We start from the raw sequence: 19,926 nt of genomic DNA on the forward strand, positions 1-19,926 counted from the left end.
AGCTTCCTCACACTGAGTTTTCATAAGATTTTCTCCAGCAACACCACTAAGTAAAGTAGTCAGTGCTCCTGCTTACTCATTTCAAGCCCCACTCTGCCATCCCACTGTGCTGACAAAACTGTTTGCATTACCATGAAAAAAATTACATGAAGAAACTGATCTGCATGATCTCCTGGGAATAAAAAGGTTATTTTTCAGCTGGACAAGTTCCTGATATTGTTTGTACAGCTCCAGACATACAAACAACTGTGCCTCTGCAATTGAGGACGTAACAAAATGACTAAGGGCTACTTACAGCATTCTCAGTCACTCTGTGCTCTTCATCCTTTGATGATACTGTATATACTAAGCAGTAATCATAAGGCTTAACATCTATATATATATATACACTATCTCATTAAATGGTTTAAACAAGTCCTTAGAGCAAGTCCCGCACAGCCCTTCTCAACTGAAAACACCCTGAGCCCAATACAAGGGAAGGGAAGGAAAAAAAAATGATCTTCCAACACTACTTATTGCAGATCAGTACCTTCAATGAATGGAAAACATTCAAAAATTTACAAGATTACATACCAAACATACCAGAAAGTAATGCATACAGACGCAAAGAACAGCAGTGGTATCTACTGCTATGTCTTACAGTTTGTCAAAGGTAGCTTAATCTACGCAGAAAAAGTCAAATGAGCTCTCCTCTTGCAATATCTTCAAACATTTTTAAAACTGATTCAGGATTTCAACTAGATATTCCCAGAATGTAAATAAGATAAGCTTTACCAGTGGTTAAGCTTTACCAGTGGTTAAGAGCACATACCACAAGTATGACAGACATGTTAGTGTTACCCATATTTAAGATGCAGCATGCACAACAAAGCATCAATGTAATAACTTGCAGTATCCCTTTCCTTAATTTCATACTATTTTATAAGCATATTTTTCTCTTGTTAATAGATGCTGATATATAGAACTCACAATGCTGTGTGTATAGCATATTTTGAACACAGACTGCTACAGACTGTTTTTTTAAAACACTTTTAAATTGCCCAGAGTACTGCATTAGCAGAGCGAACGTTTGCGAAATAGCTCTAGAATATAACAGGGTTAGGAGTTTCTTCCAATCATTAGAAAATATATCTTTGATGCTTATTTTTAAACTAAATGCTATGCCTATTTGAATCCTGAAGGCTTTTTCTTCAGAAAAAGTGTGTGATTTCATGACAGTGATAAGAGTTCAATAAGCATTCTCTCAGAGTAATAAGCAGAAAATGTAATAAAGTAAAATTAAAGAGTCAAATTTTCTCACTGCATTAAAATTGAGAAACTGAGTTGGTTAGTTCCTGATAGCCCACACAGAGTACTCCTACATCAAAACATAGTTTAGCTAAAATTTAATTAAATATTTAAATAATTAAAAAAATTATTGCGTCAGCATTTGCAAGAGTCAAGAAACAACACATTAGTACATGTTCAAATACTGAAATGAGTTTACTATTAGGAAAAAAACCTAGATCAACAAAAGTTTAATCATTACATCAATGTTTACTTATTTAGAAAAGGGATAGTGCATCTCAAACACATACATAGCCTTGAATAAATACAAACCCTGATAAAAAGAAAGCAGCATGCCAGATATCTCTGAAGACAGCGCCAATACTGCAAGAGGTGCTTGTACCGTAGCTCTGCACTGTTCCCTCCTGTGTGTTATCTGTGGTACTAGAGCCATCTCCTTCCCTATGTACTTCCAAATGTGCTGCTTTCCTTAATTTCCTTCATCAGAAGAGATTAAAATTGGAAGGTAGCTTTATAAGTGCAATCTACTTGTTCTACAATGTGTTCAGCAATTAAAGCATGCAAAACCAAGCAAGATTTCAAAATATTTTATTAAAGCTTTATCATGTCAATTTAATAAACTCAAATTGATAAAACTAAGCATAACACTTATTATCATAACACTTAAACCCAAAATACATTTCATCTCATCATCAGAGGCTTAGACCCGCAAAATTAACTGTTGCAGGTTCTCCCATTTTAACGGGACAATTCACTGTGGCAAACCATACTCAGTGAAGCGCTGGAAGAATTAAGTTCTACGCTTCCAGTAGCGCCTCCCCTTAACGCATGGTACTGACAGAGATAGTTTTAGAACTCTGCGATACTGACTAAATTTGCAGTAATATACATACTGTCACTCCACCACTATTCAGATACAAACTTTTGAGACAAAATGTCAGATGCGTTGCATCAAAATTCAAACAAAACAATGCATAAATTAGTCAACGCATAAAATTAAGCACCCGTTTTGAAGTTTCAGATAAAAACAGAGCACCAAATTCCTCATCTCTTACAAAGCAGAGACTGTAAACCCCTACATTTTTTCATGTGTGTTCTTCAGAATAGTTTAACAATCCTAAATGATAAAAACTTTAACATAGACTATACCTTCTTCTTTTACCCCCTGTGCTGGGAGGTGGCTTAGGAGTTCGTGTTGAAACAATCTGACAATGCACAGTTCCAAGTAGCAACATTAGCCATATTGGCCCAATTACTTCAGTCAGAGGTATATTATGTGGGCTTTGGGCTGTATAGAATAACACTACAGCAGCAACTGGAAAAGAAGGGAAATGAAGTTGAGTTCAATGTTTCAAATGTCTGAAATGGCCAATTTGTTACACGGCTTTTGTTAAAAAAACAACAGTCAGATATAGTCCTTTACCTGCATTTTAAACCAACCCACGTAATTCAAAGGAAGGCATTACATAACTGTAACAAAATAGGCAGTAATAAAGATTTAAACAGTTGCCTACTGTCTTTATATCCATATCTTCTTTTACACTTGTGATCTTATAGCTGTTGCTCAAAAAAAGGTGGCAGAATGAAGTAAGGGGAGGTGGAGGAAGGCACTTGGAAAGCTACATCTGTCATGAAACAACTTTCAATTAAAGCGAAACTTCAGTAGCAGGAAAAAAAAAAAAAGTCATCCTTAAAGCAGCCCAAATAAATTTAATTCTGTATCACCTATAATGAAGCAGTACAATCCAACAAGTTAGGTGAGCATAGCCAGACTAGACGCAGGTTGTCCAGCCAGACTGAAGTCTCTCCATCCTTGGAGGTATTCAAACCCTGACTGGATGCAGCCCTGAGCAGCCTGTTCTAGCTGACCCTGCTTTGAGCAGGGGTTCAGACCAGACGATCTCCAGAGGTCCCTGCCAACCTCAAGTAGCCTCTGATTCTGTGAAACCATAGTTCTATTTCTCTCTGCAAGGACCAACAGACTTGAGACTAGAAACTCTATATTCTCTAGAAGAATGTATTTTAAACTCCGTGTTCCAGTCAAAGGGCAAAATTGCCCATACGGCTAGACAGACATGCATTAAGTGCAATCTTGTAGACGTTTAATATATATTTGTAAGTGTGTTTTCTAGCATTGAGAAAAGATCAAAGACAAACCATGTAAATTACAAGGTAGTCCAGCTGAAGTGACCAGGACTCCAACTAGCAGTTGTGGCTGGAAAAGGGGCAGCTTCCAATTCCATAGTTAACTGTTCATTTTTTCACCCTATAACCACCTTTTCCTATATAGCCAACATCCAGGGAGCTCTTCTTGCTCCTGTTCCCAGAGCCCGACCACTTCTACAACTCAGAAATGTCTTTATAGGCTTCAGGACAATCTAAACACATTCAACAGGCATGGGAGCAGACAGAAGAGGCAATCCGTCTCCTCTGCTTACTGTATGTTCTTGTTGCTCTGCCTCTATGGTTAGAATTGCTGTGATATCTAACTCAGCTGAGAGAACATATCAAGAAAAAAAAACACACCAAAACAAACTCCAAGAAACAATTCAGAAACAGAACAGGGGAAGTCGTCTCTGTGCCTAACATTTGCACATCCCATGAGAACTTGGTTTCATTCTTGTGCCACAAATAAGTGAAACTCCCATAACTTAGACCTACTCCTGGCACAAGAAATACGTGGTACAAGTTCAAGAGCTTTCAGCAGTTCTCTGCTGAAATTAATTGAAAAAAACACAGCCACATGCAAATCTATGTGCCACATCCAAACAGCTAAAATGAAGCCAGGCCTAACACAGCAGATACCTGGATGTGACGTTTTCCTCTGAAAAGAGGTTAGATGCGTTTTTCATGTAATCATCCTTAGCAAGGTAACCAGTATTAGAAACACAATGAATGCACAAAACAATGGCATTCTTTTTGGATGTGGTAATCTATTTCTAATTTCCCATCAGTCTTTTTCCTAAATTAAAGCACAGAAGCCTTACATAAAACACATAGGGTATCTTTTATTACTATACGTGGACTAATTTTTTGCCATATGAGGTCTCTCAGAAGGACAATTTGCATTAGAAATACAACTTCTTAAAAAATAAACCAAAAAAAGTACAGATAGTAAAAGGTACAGGTAAAAATACCTCTTTCTAAATGAGCTTATCTGAGTTTCTCACACATACAAATAGCTTCATAAGGTATAAAGTGTAAATAGGTAGCCACTTTTGACTCCTATCATACAATTTGTATAAACATACACTTCTGAGAACACAGAGCTCCACAGATCCAGTGAAATGATTTGCACAAGTAGGCCTCCACAAAATAATTTCAAACATCACCACAAGATTTCTTCTGCTACTTCAAAAACATTTAGCAAAGCAGCGTGATCTAGAAGAAATCATCTTCTTCCAGAAGATACAAATCTGTAGATTGCAGATTCCCATCATGAAGTTTCACACAGATTTAAGAAAATGTTACCAATCTCCTGATCTTTTCAGTAGGATGGAAGGGAAATCCAAGAACTTTTTGCAAAGTTTGTCAACATGCAACGTGTTCAGATAATCCTAGAGATGCTCCTACCAACAGCTAGGTCTTGGAAAATAATTTCTCACACTGCTTTTAATTACTTCTTTACTTATTTGTAGTATTTGGACTTGTATTTTTCTAAAATTACAATGGTTTATTTTGTGAAACAGACACAAATAAAATTATATCACAGAGCAAAAAGCTGTATCAAAGAAAGCAACTGTACATTTCAAAGACCAACAATCATTTATTTTTATAGCATTTAAAGCTTTGAAATACTTGTATTACCAAGATTAAAAACACATACACATATATGTATCTCACCGCAATAAACAATAATTATATCACTATTAAAGTTTCTTGTCTTATACTTTAGAAATACACAATAGAGATACACACTATAATATCACACATAAATTTCCTATTAGAGAATAGAAACATTTTTAAAAGTAAAAATGGGGCAATGCTATAAACTAGATGGATAAGGAGACAGAAGAAAAAGGGTTTACTTCTACCTTAATTCACTGGCCTGTTCCTTGACCTTGAACAAAAACATTTCTCTGTAGTTCTCTTATCACACGTTTTGGTAATCATACGTACTAAAGGAAACCAATGCAAATAAAATCTGGAATTTAAATCTACAGCCAAGGGAAGAACTCTTTTCTGCAGACTTACATAAATGCTAGCAAGTATTCTGCTAAAGCTAATCAATTTCAAAGCAATAATTCCAAGTAATGCAGTTCATGAAGCTATAAAAAATACTTTCATAATTAAATAAAATCATTTAACTAAACATATATAAACAAAATAAAGTCAGAACATTATACAACTGTCAGGAAGAATCTGTCATGATGACAGGAAGTCCCAGCTACAATACAAAATTCAGATTCAGTGCAGAAATATCACCACAGGAATCAAAGTATTTTGTTAAGTTTTCATAATAGATCCTTGATGTCTTGGTGTTGCCTTACCATTTTTCTATGAAATTAATAGCTGAACACACCTTCTGAGTAAAATATAAACAAAACTTCTGTAGAAGTGCTAAAGGAAAAGGTCTAAGGGGGGTTATTATAAACAGTTTCCAATAAAAAATGTTGTCAATTTCATATACATGTATGTTGTCTTTCAATTTATTTCAAAAAACGTCAAAAACTCTGCAGTTAATTCAGCACAATTTAAATGACAAGTGTTTGGATTGTAGTATAATATGGAATATTATTAATTCTTTTCCATTATTTGTTAATTCACAACCTCAGAAGTATCAGAAATATTTTGTCACATTACATACTATATAGATTAGGGAAATTATGCATTCCAACCATAACTTTAGTAAATCACAGATCACAAGAAACCTGAGGGGGGGAAAAGTTAATTACAAGACAGCTCTCTAATGAATGTCCTAAAAAACCTACTTGCACTCAGAACCCGCATTGTCTTACTATTTTGCTGCTTTTAAAGTCTTAAGAAGGCTGCACAATTGAAGTGTGGGTATGTTTTTTAAATAAAGAATGGGAACATCAAAAATTATTATAATGGTGTGTCGCAGAATAAGCCACTTATGAACATGGTAACAAATGTACTGTAACTTGTCTATTTTATGACCTATATTACTACAAATGAAACTAAAATTATTAACACTATGGAATCGCTTACCATAGTTTATACAAATGCTAACATATGCAACAATACTTCTTAAGCACGTATCTCAGAAATGTGGTTAAGGACAAGTTTTTGACAGGACACCACGTGAACATTTGTCAACATTTCCAGCTTTAGGGCACTGGTACCGTGAAATTCATTTTATAGCTGCTAACACCACCACGCAAGAGGCACTGCTGTCTTTTCTTTTTAAACTCAATTTCTTGCTTTAAATACAATTTCCAAAGGATACAGTGATCAGCAACAAAGGACAGATGGCAAAATTTAAAAAGTAATATTGTTTTTTAATTGGATTTCAGTGGAAAACCTAATCAGTCATTTAGATTTTCAGGGTACTCAAACTGCTCTCAGCTTTCATTAACTTTCTGTTCCATTCTGTTGTACATGCTTTTGAATACACTTATTTTTTGATGACTTCCAAACTGTCAGATACTGACACAGTATATTACATTCTTCCCTTTCTAATTTTCCTCTAATATATTAGATACTAAGAAGAAATGTAATAATATATTACATTAATTGAGAGAAGCACAAAATATTACATAATGTAATAATATATTACATTAAGAGAAGCACAAAGTCAGATTACTAGAACTCAAGACTGAGCATCCTGAAAGCTGTGAATTGCCTTCTGTTTGTTAACAGTTGCCCAAAAGTCCTTCTATAAACTAGAAAATATAAAATTAAGATCCATAGTCTCCCCGCTGCAACAGAAAAAATAGTAGAGGCACATAGGACAGTAGCCCTCCCATTTGCCAGTCATTCAGGAGCATGGCTGAGGTCTGACTAAAGCATAAGCTAGAAGTTCAGTGCCTCTGATGTGACAAAATAACACATGGAAGGACAACTGGAAACTGGTCAAACAGATCATCCTACCGAGCTGCACACACCTTTGCAGGTTTGGCTTTGCTTGCTTCTTGATCAGAGCTCTTGATCTGCACAAGTACCAGAAAGACCAAAAGCCCAAGACAAAACATAATGCCTAGGCCAAAAGCATCTTTGATATTGCTCAGTCCTGAACTAAATTAGAAAGTCCTGAAAACATAAATTATATATAGACATGAGAAACTAACACATGTGCTAAATGCTGAAGAAAGCCTGGGAGGAAATCCTTAATTTTTCAGTATGTCTCCTTTATTAAGTAAAAAGAAACGTTAACCAAAAGACACATCCTTGGGACAGTGTCATTCCAATAGTTTCTGAAAATATTGGAGTGAACCTTAAAAGCATAAAGTGAACCAAGTAACATAAGGCAGCTTCCATATGGTTAAAATAAGGCATTCATTTGAAGCTGTTCTTGTAATCCAACTCTACCTTGAAGAAGGTAAAGAACAAGCAGCCAGAAAAAGATGACCCTTGACGTCACTTGTAGCCACCACCTGTAGAAGAACGGAAAGAAAACAACTCTCACGATTCCTTTGCGGGTCAGAGATGTCCAAGGACTTTCAGGTTTTGCTTTAGCAAAAGCAGATCCTTTAAAAAAAAAAAAAAATAATAAAAATAAATAAATAAAGTCCAATACATTTCATTGCAATGGTTAATAATTTCAGTTGTTTAAGAGCAGAGTAGTTAATATAGTTATTTAAAGGAGCAATTATTAAACAATTATTTGAATCACTTTCACCATTTCACTATCTCCTCAATCCAAAATTTGTGTACGCTGTTGGTGCCATTGACAAATGGCAAATAACTAGATTTTGGAATGTGTGAATAACAAAACATTGCCATTTTTCACTATGTCAAAATTATTTTTAAATGTTATTACAACCTATTCTGTTTCACTGAGATATCTGACCCTTGACAGAAAGCAACAGAAAGCCATATGAAAACTCCACATGTCTGGGCAAGCACGGCAGAGCCCTTTCCCAATACAGCAAGAGTGTCTAAAACATCAACATCTATAAATTGCTCCAGTCATGTCATTCAGGAAAATGGAATAAGGTTGAGAAGTATAGAGGAGCATCTGGCAACTGAGAACTAGCTCCAGGAGCAGGGAAGCCACCCAAAGAATAATTTATCTTTGTCTCTCCTCCTACACAATTTTTCATCTCATTCATTCAAATATCCTTTCTCTCTCATACCTCTCCATTTCCTTTTCCTTCCTGCAAATTCCCACTTCTCTGGCAGCTAGAAAATTGTGTAACATTTACTTAACGGGGGTGTGACTTAAATTATTGCAAGCTTAGTGCTTGGAAAGGGCAACCACTGCATGCTGCTACACCATCTCCATCCTGTTTACAAGCAGAACTGGCATTAGCGAGCTCTGTGCCAGCACAGGTAAAACAGTCTGTATTGGAACTACTTTAATGCCAACTTAGGCGTCCATGCAGAGCAGTCATTTAAATGCTACTTATATATAACACTATATTGAAGTGGTCTACCGCTGCTCCCTAATTCCTACAATCATTTAGTTTTCAGTTCTGTTTCTTTAAAGTTCAAATGTTATTTGATTTTGTTTCATTCTCTCACATTCTCATTTCTAGAAAGTTGGATTGTTAGGCGATGTGATAAAAGTTTATCTGCACGCTTGCAGAGATCAAAGACACAGTAGCAGGAGGGGAAGCCCCAAAAATGCCCTGCTAGGGTTCTTCTAGACCAGGGGTCCTCAAACTATGGCCCGCAGGCTGGATCCAGCCCCCCAGGGTCCTCAATCCAGCCCCTGGTATTTACAGATCCCCCCGCTGGGGGCTGGGGGGGGGAACCAAGCAGCCACAGATGGCTGCCTGCCACTGCATCCACGCGCCGGCCCCCTGGTTAAAAAGTTTGAGGACACCTGTTCTCGCCCCTTCACTGGAGCCATCAGCCCACTGAAGGCCCATCTCCACAAGCCCAGAGCAGGACAGAGGCACAAGGGCAGGTGGGAATCCAAATCATGGAAGGAACAAGCTGACCAGGCCCTTCCCAGGGTTGTCCATGCACTGCCATCAGGTCCCTTGTCCAGGTGTGAAACCATCACCATAAGCCATGGGAAGCTGCTCTTCAGATCACCCGTCACACAAAAGGTGATTGCTGCTCAGGAATGGGGGGCTCATTATTGGATGCAGGGGAAAAGAAGCTCAGATTGCACAGGACTTACCAGGGGATATTTAGAGAAGAAACCAAGGGTGGGAGAAAGGAGGGGTTTAGGTGATTTGGGGAGGAACTAGTGTGGGGAAATTGAGAGGGAAGGGCGGAAAAGGGACTGATCCTGCGTAAATAGCTGCTGCTCAGTATGCTGCTTGTCTGGCCATGCCACGCTCCTGATCAGTGCAGTCTGTACTATCTTATTAAATTCCTCTAACACTCTCATGGGCAAGGGGCGGTCTGCTCTGTGTGCACGCATGCGTACCAGGGGCTGAGTGCCAGCAGCAGGAGTCAGATGTTGGAGCATGAGTCAAGGGGCTATGTGGCAGTGGTGGTGCCAGCAGCCTGAGCAGGTGTGCAAAGTGAGCACGTGAGCGCTAACGAAGATCAAACCAGACTAACTGGTGAAGGGGTGAAGCGATCTGGGTGCAAGGGGGTGAGCGGGTCTCTAACCAGCTCTGGGTGTGAAGGTGCCTGCGTATGTATCTGTGAGGGTGAGAGCACAGCAGGGCGCTTCGGTTAATTCAAGACTGAATTCAAAGAGCACTACCTGGAACGGATTCAGAAGACTGTGCTGGCTGCTGGGCTCATGGAAAAAAAGAGCTAAATAATATTTTCCCTAGCCTTCATGAGGCATGAGGGAAAGATAAAAATAAATTAAGACTAAATAGAAACTTTTTGTAAAGTGTCATATCATCTGACCTTCTGTTACTGTTCTATTATTTAAAACAGGCAAGAAATATTCCAAGGCCTATACCATTTTTGCTCTCCAGAAAATTCAACACAACCTTCCCTCTAGATGTCAGAAGATTTGGAAGAAGTCTGAATGTATGGCAATAGGAGACTTCCAAACTAGTAACTCCAAAACTCTGATCCACAATAATCCATGTGTTTCTTTTTTTAAAAAGCTAAATCTATAGAACAAAATTTAAATCAAGCCTTCAGTTTAATCTACAGGTTATATCTTTTAACAGTATTTCCTGACCACCTTCTTTAGAGAAAAGTTATGTAGGGTTGGGTTTATGTTTGTTTGGGTTTTTTAACTTACTAATACATTCTTGTAACCAGACACAGGATGGCAATTATTTTTATACTGAGAAATCCTGCTTTTTCTAGCTCAGGACCTACCTCTTACAAGATCAACATCTATGAGGTCTGGTTTCACATGTCCTGTTTTCTTTGGTTTGTTTCTCAAACCCTGCAATAGGCAAATACTATCAAAATACAGTCATGCAGATAACAGACATTACAAAAGAAACAATATTGATGTGGTCAGTAACTGCATTTAACCTATACTGCTACTGAAAATACATACTGAAAATACTACTTCAGACAAATACGTCAACTTCATAGAGTTAAAGTACTATAAAGTAAACATTCCAAGGAACAAGGCATAATAAATGCCTTTTACACATTTTACTATCTAAACAAAACCCAGCCAATTACTGACCCATTAGGTAATTTTTCAAACATAGTTAAGGACTAGAGCACTCATCTCCCATGGCTTGGGATTGCACACACAACATATGCACACACTTGCAAGAATTAGTAATATATTTATATTAGGTTTTCAGAACTTTGGGAACAAATTACTTTCCTGAAACTCTTTTCTCCCTAGATGTGTAATTAAAATTCACAAAATGCTTACATTGTAACTCCTTATTTCCAAACCTAGATAGCAAATCATGTTGTAAGGCAAGAGCCACTAATCAGAAGTTCCACTGTCAAAATCCAAATTCTAGAAAAGTACTGAATTTTTCTTAACAGTGAATATAGATTAGCCTACTAAAAGGAAGGGAGGAAAACCCCACACAACAGGGAAAGAAACAAGCTTATTTTGTTTTTTTAAAAAGTATCTTCGTTCAGTGAAGACCCAAGCTATCTTGCAACAGTTTCAAGTTTGTTTTTAATGCTAGAGTGTGACGCTGTACTCTCAAGCCTCAGAGACAGCAGTGAGTTTATTCTGATCCCTTTAGATTAGGCTCTTGGTCACATCAGCCAATGATGATTCCACAGAATTTCACACAGAGTTCCACAGATTCATAAAGAGTAAACCACAGTATTTCAAAAAATATTTCAGGTACAAATGGAATTATGATAAAAATTATTTAACTGGCTTCATTCAAAAAGCGGTTGAACTCACGGTGAACTGTAGATTTCCACCACTGTCATAGTTCATGCACATGTAAAAACATTTATTACTTAAATGGAAGCATTAAATTCAGCATAAAAATTAAATTATTACCAATGAAAGATCAGTGAAATCTGGTAATGTTAATTTTTACAAGAACAATATCAAACAAATTGTTCAAATACATAGAGTGCAGCTCAAAATATCCCTCACATGTAAATTCAACTGGATTTATTTTTCACGCTGAAATAAAAATTTAAAAAAGCAATCAAACTGTTCACAATGGACTAGGTATATAGTCATCACCTAACTTGTCTATTAGAAAAATGAGTTTGATTGAAACAAAATACATAAAACTGAAACATAGATAGGACAAAATGTGCTCCGAGAACAACAAATACAGAAAACCAGTTGTATCGTAGACTTAAGCACTGTGAAGAGCTTAATGTGCAAGATTTGTACAGAACAGCAGTCTTAAAACTGCAGTAATTGCATGTGGAATGAGAAAACAAGCCCATAATTAGAATTGGAAATTATTATAATTCTAGAACCAGCTACAGATTCTTGTGAAATCTTGCATAAGTGAGCCACTCTACTTCATAAAAAGATCTAAAGCTTAAAAATAAAATGCTGAATGATACAATAATGTTCAAATGTATTATTGCTAATGGGCCACAAGATTTTTCTTGAAAGTCTGAATAAAGATGTATGTGCTCCTTAGAAGCAATAATCCACTGGAAACACATGCACAATCCTAGGAAAAAATTACCATTGTTGCTAAAATAATATTTTCATTTTAAGAAAGAATACTGAAAAAAAAAAAGTCAACAGTATAACTTGATGCATCTTTCATAGGAAAAGAAGTGGTGACATATTCTTTAAAAATTCCATTGGTTAAATCTCAAACACTTTCAGCGTCCACAGACTACAATGATTCTTGCCACATGCAGTGAAAGAAATCAATGTACTAAGATGCAGTTTCTCCACTCCCTTAATGCATCACAAATATCTGTACTGTATGTGGAAAAGAGCAATGTTTCAAACTAAGGTTAATTTAAAAAATTATTCATAGTGTTTTATACTGTTCAAGCCCATCCAGTTAGTTCATCTAATTTCTATTCATCACCAAACATTTCAGCTAACTAATAGCAAAAATAAAAATTAAATAAAAATGCTTAAAAATAGTTGCTATTATTGTAAAAATTCTTTTGCACAAACTTTAAAATTAATCTCAATAGATTCTATTATAGTTCTAAATGAATTATAAATTTATAGTATCAGAATGATTCTTTACTAAAAAACAGTAACTTTTTCGATGTTTAGTAAAGTTCAGTACTGTAGTGGCTTTAAGGTTAAAGCACTGATGTGCAATACTAGATCTTAGCAGTCTGTTTCAGTGTTACACTGAACTCAGTCAACACATATAGACACCACTGTTAATTTGTTAGTTACTGGACTCCTAAGCCAAACGAGATGCATTTCAAATAAGCACAAGGCATTATTTGCCATAAATTATTTCAATCATCTCCTGCTACACAGTAGTTACGAGAACTTCTGCCGTAACAGCGCCTGGTTTTCATGGATAACACACTAGGGTCTAAGACTGACGTTAGTTGTAGATTGTCAAGAACACTTCCGAAAGCGCTCGCCGGAACCTTCAGCCACACAGCCCCGCAAGACACCATCTTCCTGCAACAGATGTGGGCTGGCACTAACAGCACCCGTCCGGCTCCCGCCAGTGCTGTGCTCGGAAGGGTGCTCCCTTGAAGGCCCACCAGGCATCTCCCAGTAACCCCAGCTGGCTGGCACAACCGCACCACCCAGGGCTCGGCGGAGTGGGACAGGCAGCCACCCACAGCTGGGGGGGCCTGCTGCGCGGTCAGCCAGATGGGGATTCGCAGGAGCACAAAGATTCAGGCATCAGGTTCAGAACCGCTTCCATAAAAACTGTCAGCTCTGACTTAAAAGTGTAAATTTTTGTACAGCAATACGGCAACACTGTAGTGCAGGTCCGTAACAGTCTCCATGCAATGAAAACACGCCCCACCATCACATTTTGTTTAGCTATTTAAGCACTGGGGAGGAAAAAAAAAAAAAAACAAACCAAAAAACACACCCACAAGGAAACTGAAGCAAGGTACATTCTGCTAATGTTAAGAATTAGCAATGTCTTCAAACTCATGCAGCACTAGCGTACTCCTTGTGTGCAGTATTTGAAGAAAAAAAGGTTAATTGCAAGAAAATGTTTAATTTAATTAACATAATGGAGTATGACATAATGTACAATCCATAAAACTATTACATATAGGATTATTTTTTTTTCTCCAAAACAATTTAGCAATGTGGCAGACATTGATGGCACCGTTAGTTAAACCAAAATGCAAAGAACACTGTTAAACTGCTTGTTCAGAGAAACAAAGCCTGAAGGTACTTACCAGTCTAATAAACTGTACAAAACAATGACAGCATCATAAAGGAGGAAAAGTAAACTGCAGGTATAAGGTAACTAACTGAAAGTAAAGAGAGCTCAGATAACTGACGTGAGAATTCATCACAAAGAAAAGTGAAAGACAGGTAGGAGAACAACTAAACCCTGGCTTAAGATAACTGAAAAGAAAAAACATGTACTAAGATACATAAAGATACAGCACACTAAATGCTGCAGAGTTATTAATTATGTAAAATAAATAGAGAATTGTATGCCGGTTACATCTGGTTATGCTCCAGAAGTCTAGTTTTACTTTAGCAGTATTAAATACCACCACACACACTGTATATTACATCAGCACACACAACCACAGACAGCACTGCTAGCAAGTGCCAAAACCCCCCGCATGTTGAAATGCTGTATTATTACCTTTATTTCTCTTTGCTCTACTGATTTTTCCCATATTTGTTGATCATATGCCCCAATCTAAAAAGAACACAAAAAGAAAATCTGCATTAGGTTTTAAAAGACATTGATCAAACAAAATCAGTGAATCTTCAACAAGACAAGCAGGAAGACAGCAGGTTATTTCCTTGGGTAGAGTTCTATACAAAGAAATCTTTTATCTTCTCCATTCCATCTTGATCGGACTGGGTCTAGCTAATCTTTAAGCGAGTTGTGATAGAGGGGAGAGGTGAGCAAGCAGATAGCCTCAGCCTCATCGCACGACTTGTGCAAGTCACAGAACTGGGAAGACCACGCTCCCTCCCATCTCAGGTCAGGATTCCAGTCTCTGTACGGACAGAGCACAGACCTACAGCAGCAACACTGACACAGTCTTCGGGTTAACTTTAGAGAAAATACCACGTACATCTAGTTGGACCCATACCTTCAATTAATGTATTATTTTTTTAAACCACCTCCCTCTGTGTTACCTGTTCCATTCCACCAACTTTTACAGTTACATTGTCTTTAGCTTTCTCTCTTCAGAATGCACAGCAACAACATACACGGTCAGGCTGGTAATCAGCTAGGTTACAGGCCAGGGAAAATGCAAAGATTATTGGGAAATGGCACTTTCCCTACTGAAGCACTGACGAAAAAATGTTCCTAGTAGACCTATTCCCAAATCGTTCACTCTCATTAAGCTGCTAGTCTACTTAATCATGAAACTCTTCTAAAGATCTTAGTTTTGTCTAAATGTGAGCAAGTTTTTAGTTAAAAAATTGGAATAAAAAGGGATTGTTTTCTCCCCGGCTCTAACCTCACCACCACACTGTAGAAAACTTTGTCTATTTATAAGAGCAGAACCACGGAAAGACTAAAGGTTGATCCTGCAAGCACTTATTAAAATCCCAGCACTAAGACTATTTTTTATGATTTATGTAATTTTAAATAGCCATCAATATGGGTAGCTATAGTTAATTTAAGAAATTATTGTGTACTTGTTTATATAAGAAAGCCATTTTATGACTGTCAGATATTTTGAAGAAGGGCAAACAAACTTCAGTAAACTCCATGTAAGATAGTGACAACAAGTCAATATAAGAGACAATATATCAAGGTTTTGTACAAAGTTATCAAAGATCATCAGATTGCTTTGAATTCTGCACAAATAGTATTTCTATACAATATTCAGCAATGATCCCTTTTACTATGTCAATTTTAAAACTTTTCCATGCTATCAGTTCTACCTAGACATGTACACACACCGCTAGATATCTGGAGTTTGATTCATACCACAAACTGAGCAGTTAAGTGCAAGATCACTTTTAGGTCACAAGGGAGACACAGACGCACTTCCCAAGATTCAGAGTCCCTTTACCGGCTGTGATATAAGGTGCTTAGACCAGACACCAGACAGAGTCAAGAGAAACCCCCATCATTTCAGTGAATCCGCTAAATTCAATCTCACTGCAGGGAGTGTGACTTCTCATTCCAGTTCACAAACTGCAACAGACTTAACAGGCCCAAGCATGAAACCGGAAAACATTGTTCTGATTTGTCCTTTACTATTTCAGTCTTAAGTGTTAAATTAGAAGACATTATAAAAGAAAAAGAAGAAGGAAAAAAAAAAAGGTCTTTCTTGGTTAAAAAGGATCTTTTAACCAAGGAGCCAACATAAATGCAAAAAGATATCCAGGGAAGCACATCCATGAACAGAAAATCTACGGGCATTTTCTGTGCCTCTTAACTTGACCCATCAAGGCAGGGGGGAATTCTAATTTATAGCAGTAAAGTCCAAAGCATATCTAACACTGAACATGAGAACAGTGAATTCAAATTTAAATAATATTTCCCATTCACAACAGCTAAGCACCCAAATAATTTCTATAGTTTGCTACCTTAAACCCCTGAAAAAATAAAATAAAATAATCTATTGGCTTTTTGGTAATAACAATAAATACTTTGCACCTCTCACTTGGTAAAAACAAAACAAAACAAAACATTAGACTACGGAAAATAATTAGGAAGCCAGGCACTGTACTGGGCAGAATTAAGCACTTGCTATAATTAAAGTAATTAAACCAAGCAAAGTTCAAGAGCTAACTCTACCTGGATAACAGCCAGCAATTAAGAAGTCAGTATGTTGAATAACTACTCCACCCAGACTTTTATATCTAATTGTTCTGGGGTTTTCTCTAAATATGTTTAAATGAAATTTCAGGCCTTCCTGGTTTTCATGAAATTTACTAAGAGCCCCAAGCGATGTTTTTGTGCTGCATAATATTGTGTCCTCCCCTCCTCACTTCCAAAAAAGATTTCTTTCTACAAAGACAGAAAACGGGATGCAAGCCTGTCTCCCTCTCAATCACACAAGAAACAAGTGTGGAAGGAAGCCTTTGTGCCAATAAAGCTGCAAAGCAAACTTTGTATTTCTAATTCCATTCATAGCCAGAACTGGTGTAGAGTTGAAAGAGACTTTAAAAGAGCGTCCTTCTTTTAGACAAATAACGGACTGTTTGTTAAAGGAATTCTGGGAAACACAGATCTTAAAAGACATGGGAGGCAAGGAAGTTGACCGATTCAAAATTTGACTTAGTTACATTTTCCTACAAACACTTCTTCTCCCTCAAGGCTTGGTAGCAGCTTCTGTCTCAACAAAAAGACAAGTACAGAATTTGCCATTCACATTTTTCTTTTAACATTGCCCCATAAAGCAATTCTTCCAGCAGGAGGTAAATGAGAGACCCAAAACAACTTTAAGGGAGATGGTCTTTTACAACTGTTTTATTAGACTATTGGATCTGGCCAGTCACCTCTGATCAACTTTAATTATTAAAATCTGAGCACAGGGCTATTAAGTACAGGCATACTACTGCAAACTGAAAAGAATTAAAGGGATAATTACAGGCAGCAAGTATCATTACAATCTCTCATGATTTTTAATTATTTTTTTCTAAACTACCTAATTTCATCTCTTTGTGTTTTAAGAAAGTTTTAGAAGCACTTTACGGAGCAGGCACATGTGCTTAGCACATCAATTTAGATCTGATACTCAATTTCCCTTCACTCAATTTCCATAAGCTTCCCTCTCCATTTCTCTTGCAAATGTGAAGGAAACACATGAAAACAAAGGCATCGTTATAAAGTAGCATATTGGCATGCTTCATTTCTCAAATTAAACAAAAGTAGGTGGAACGAGCTTTACTGAAATAAGGCAAGTAAAAACCATAGGCATTGGGGTTTTTTCTTCTCTACCTTATGTCAGGAAAACATATTTACAGTTTGTGAAACGTATCTTGCAGAATATATTGAAAGGTATTTTTCATTGACAACAAGCTAAATTGTAACATATAACTATTACTAGAAATGCTAGACACCTGTATGAATTAAATTCAAGAATGTAATTACTGAATGAATTCAAGAACGTAAGTTAATACTAGCAAACCTTCCCAGTTTTAAATTATTGAGAGCACCAGTCAATTCCATCTTCAAAGATTTACAAGTATTTGCATCTAAATTATGTTTTATGTTAAATCTAAATATTAAGTTGTCAAATGTTTGCATGTAGGCTCTAGCCTTTGGCTATTCATACAATTCTTTAAAACTGTACATACCTGCAGGATACTGAAAAAAGCCTAGCATCTAGCAATGCCAAAGAAATTGCTCTAAGGGCAAATAAAATGAAGGAATAACCTTCTAGAGATAAGATCATTCATGCTTCCAATCCAAAGAATTTAAATATACACAAAACTTGATCAAAGCAAGCTTTCCCTCAATATGCAACTGTCCCCAGGGCCCCTTTGCAGGTGTTCTAGCTTCCTGTGCCTGCAACTGCCAGGCCAACATGAAGGCCCCAGTCAACTCAAGTACCTATATATTTCTGAACCCCCCAACTCCACCTGGAATGTTATCCAATATAGCTGTAAATTCTGCAGTATTCCTCAAAGACAATTTAAAGTCCGTGATACAAGTGTCCAAAGATTGTCCAATTTTTAAGCACACAACAATAAGCAATGCTTTTAAAATCTCTTCGAGACTTAGTGCTAAGACTGGTTAATAGCTTGTCACTGATCCTTTCAATCCATCAGTCCAGTCTACAACTGGCAATAGTTGTTTTTTTAGCAAACTATACAACACAATGCCCCAATTTTAATCCCATTTATCACAGAAATTTATTCTGATTTAATTTAGAAAAGTAATCACACAAGATCTGAAATTTGTATTCTACAGCACGTATTTATTCATTAAGATTTGGCAGAAAATAACAAAAAAAATCTCCCTTGATCTTTCTTAAATTATTTGTTAATTCAAGTTAGAAAACAAGTCAATCTTAACATTTTTAAATGTAACTTTCATCACCAAGCACCAACGGCAACCCAACCCTGTTGCAAGCAACTTGTCAGTAATATGTTAGATATAAAAATTTGCAGTATAACCTACCTGTAGTGGAACTAGATAAACTAGCAGCATGTTATTGTATACGTTTAGTTTAAATCATGCATCCCAGGCTTCCTCAATGCCAAGATTCTATCCAGTCTATCCAAACAAGTTACCTCTAAAATGTTCAGTTCTCAAAGACATCATGCCTCAATAAACACCAAGTAAAGAAGGTGAAAGGAGTTCTGCTCATTTATGTATTTGCAGAAGAATTAACAACTATTCTTCAAGCAGCTAGTATTTTTTTTCCTTGAAATTACCTAAAATAATTGCACTTACTCCTTCACAATCAGATACCTCAGAAAGCATTTGATCACATCTCTCTATATATAAAATTTGTTTGGCACCTGTCCAACTTGGTTTTATAACATTAACAGCAATTAGTCTAAGTAAAAAGTTAAGCTATTGGAAACACAGTTATTTTTACTTCAAATAAAGCCCAGTACAAAGGGTTTCTGCCCTGCACAATATTTCTTCCCAGTGTCTTCTCATAACAAGCCATATGTGCATCAAGATTGAATTTGAGCTTTGTGAATGACACTGATATTCACTTTAAGCTAATGTAGTGATGGTATCAACCTGTAGCCCAATACAAGGCCTTCTGATTCTAATGGAATCGATCAATATTTCAGGAGGCATTCATAATTTATGACCAAGCAGACTAGCAAAGACTATAATCCTAAGAATACATAGTATTTCCTGTTGGATCTTAAAACTTTAATGTTTATCAATAATGAAACCTGCATTCTAGGCTTTGCTCTTTAAATCGTCTACACACTTTTACAAGCAACGTCACATTAGTATTACAAATCCAAATAATACAAGATACAGAGTTTGGTAAATGAAAAACAAATTTGCTTCCTTGGACTGCCTATCAAGGAAATTAAGAGTGTAACACCTTATTAAAATATTCAGTGGTAGAATATCAGCTAATATGCTTTATTAACTTCTACAG

The 19,926-nt window shown here is 36.7% G+C and overlaps 1 protein-coding gene across 4 annotated transcripts in view; it reads right to left on the reverse strand.

The window, feature by feature from the left end:
- The window catches only part of PHTF2 (putative homeodomain transcription factor 2), a 73,238-nt gene that overhangs the window by 30,457 nt on the left and 22,855 nt on the right, over positions 1-19,926 (reverse strand). For 3 of the 4 annotated variants that reach the window (XM_055711721.1, XM_055711722.1, XM_027811447.2), the window contains exons 3-7: positions 14,517-14,573; positions 10,657-10,726; positions 7,780-7,938; positions 2,437-2,602; positions 1,600-1,764 (exon numbers count right to left, since the gene is read on the reverse strand). In XM_055711721.1, coding sequence (XP_055567696.1) covers positions 1,600-1,764; positions 2,437-2,602; positions 7,780-7,938; positions 10,657-10,726; positions 14,517-14,573 — 617 coding nt within the window. The remainder of the gene's footprint in view (positions 1-1,599; positions 1,765-2,436; positions 2,603-7,779; positions 7,939-10,656; positions 10,727-14,516; positions 14,574-19,926) is intronic. The other variant, XM_055711724.1, reaches the window with a different exon arrangement.

This window comes from Falco cherrug, chromosome 5, assembly GCF_023634085.1.
Source record: "Falco cherrug isolate bFalChe1 chromosome 5, bFalChe1.pri, whole genome shotgun sequence".
In the NCBI taxonomy this organism is placed as follows: domain Eukaryota; kingdom Metazoa; phylum Chordata; class Aves; order Falconiformes; family Falconidae; genus Falco; species Falco cherrug.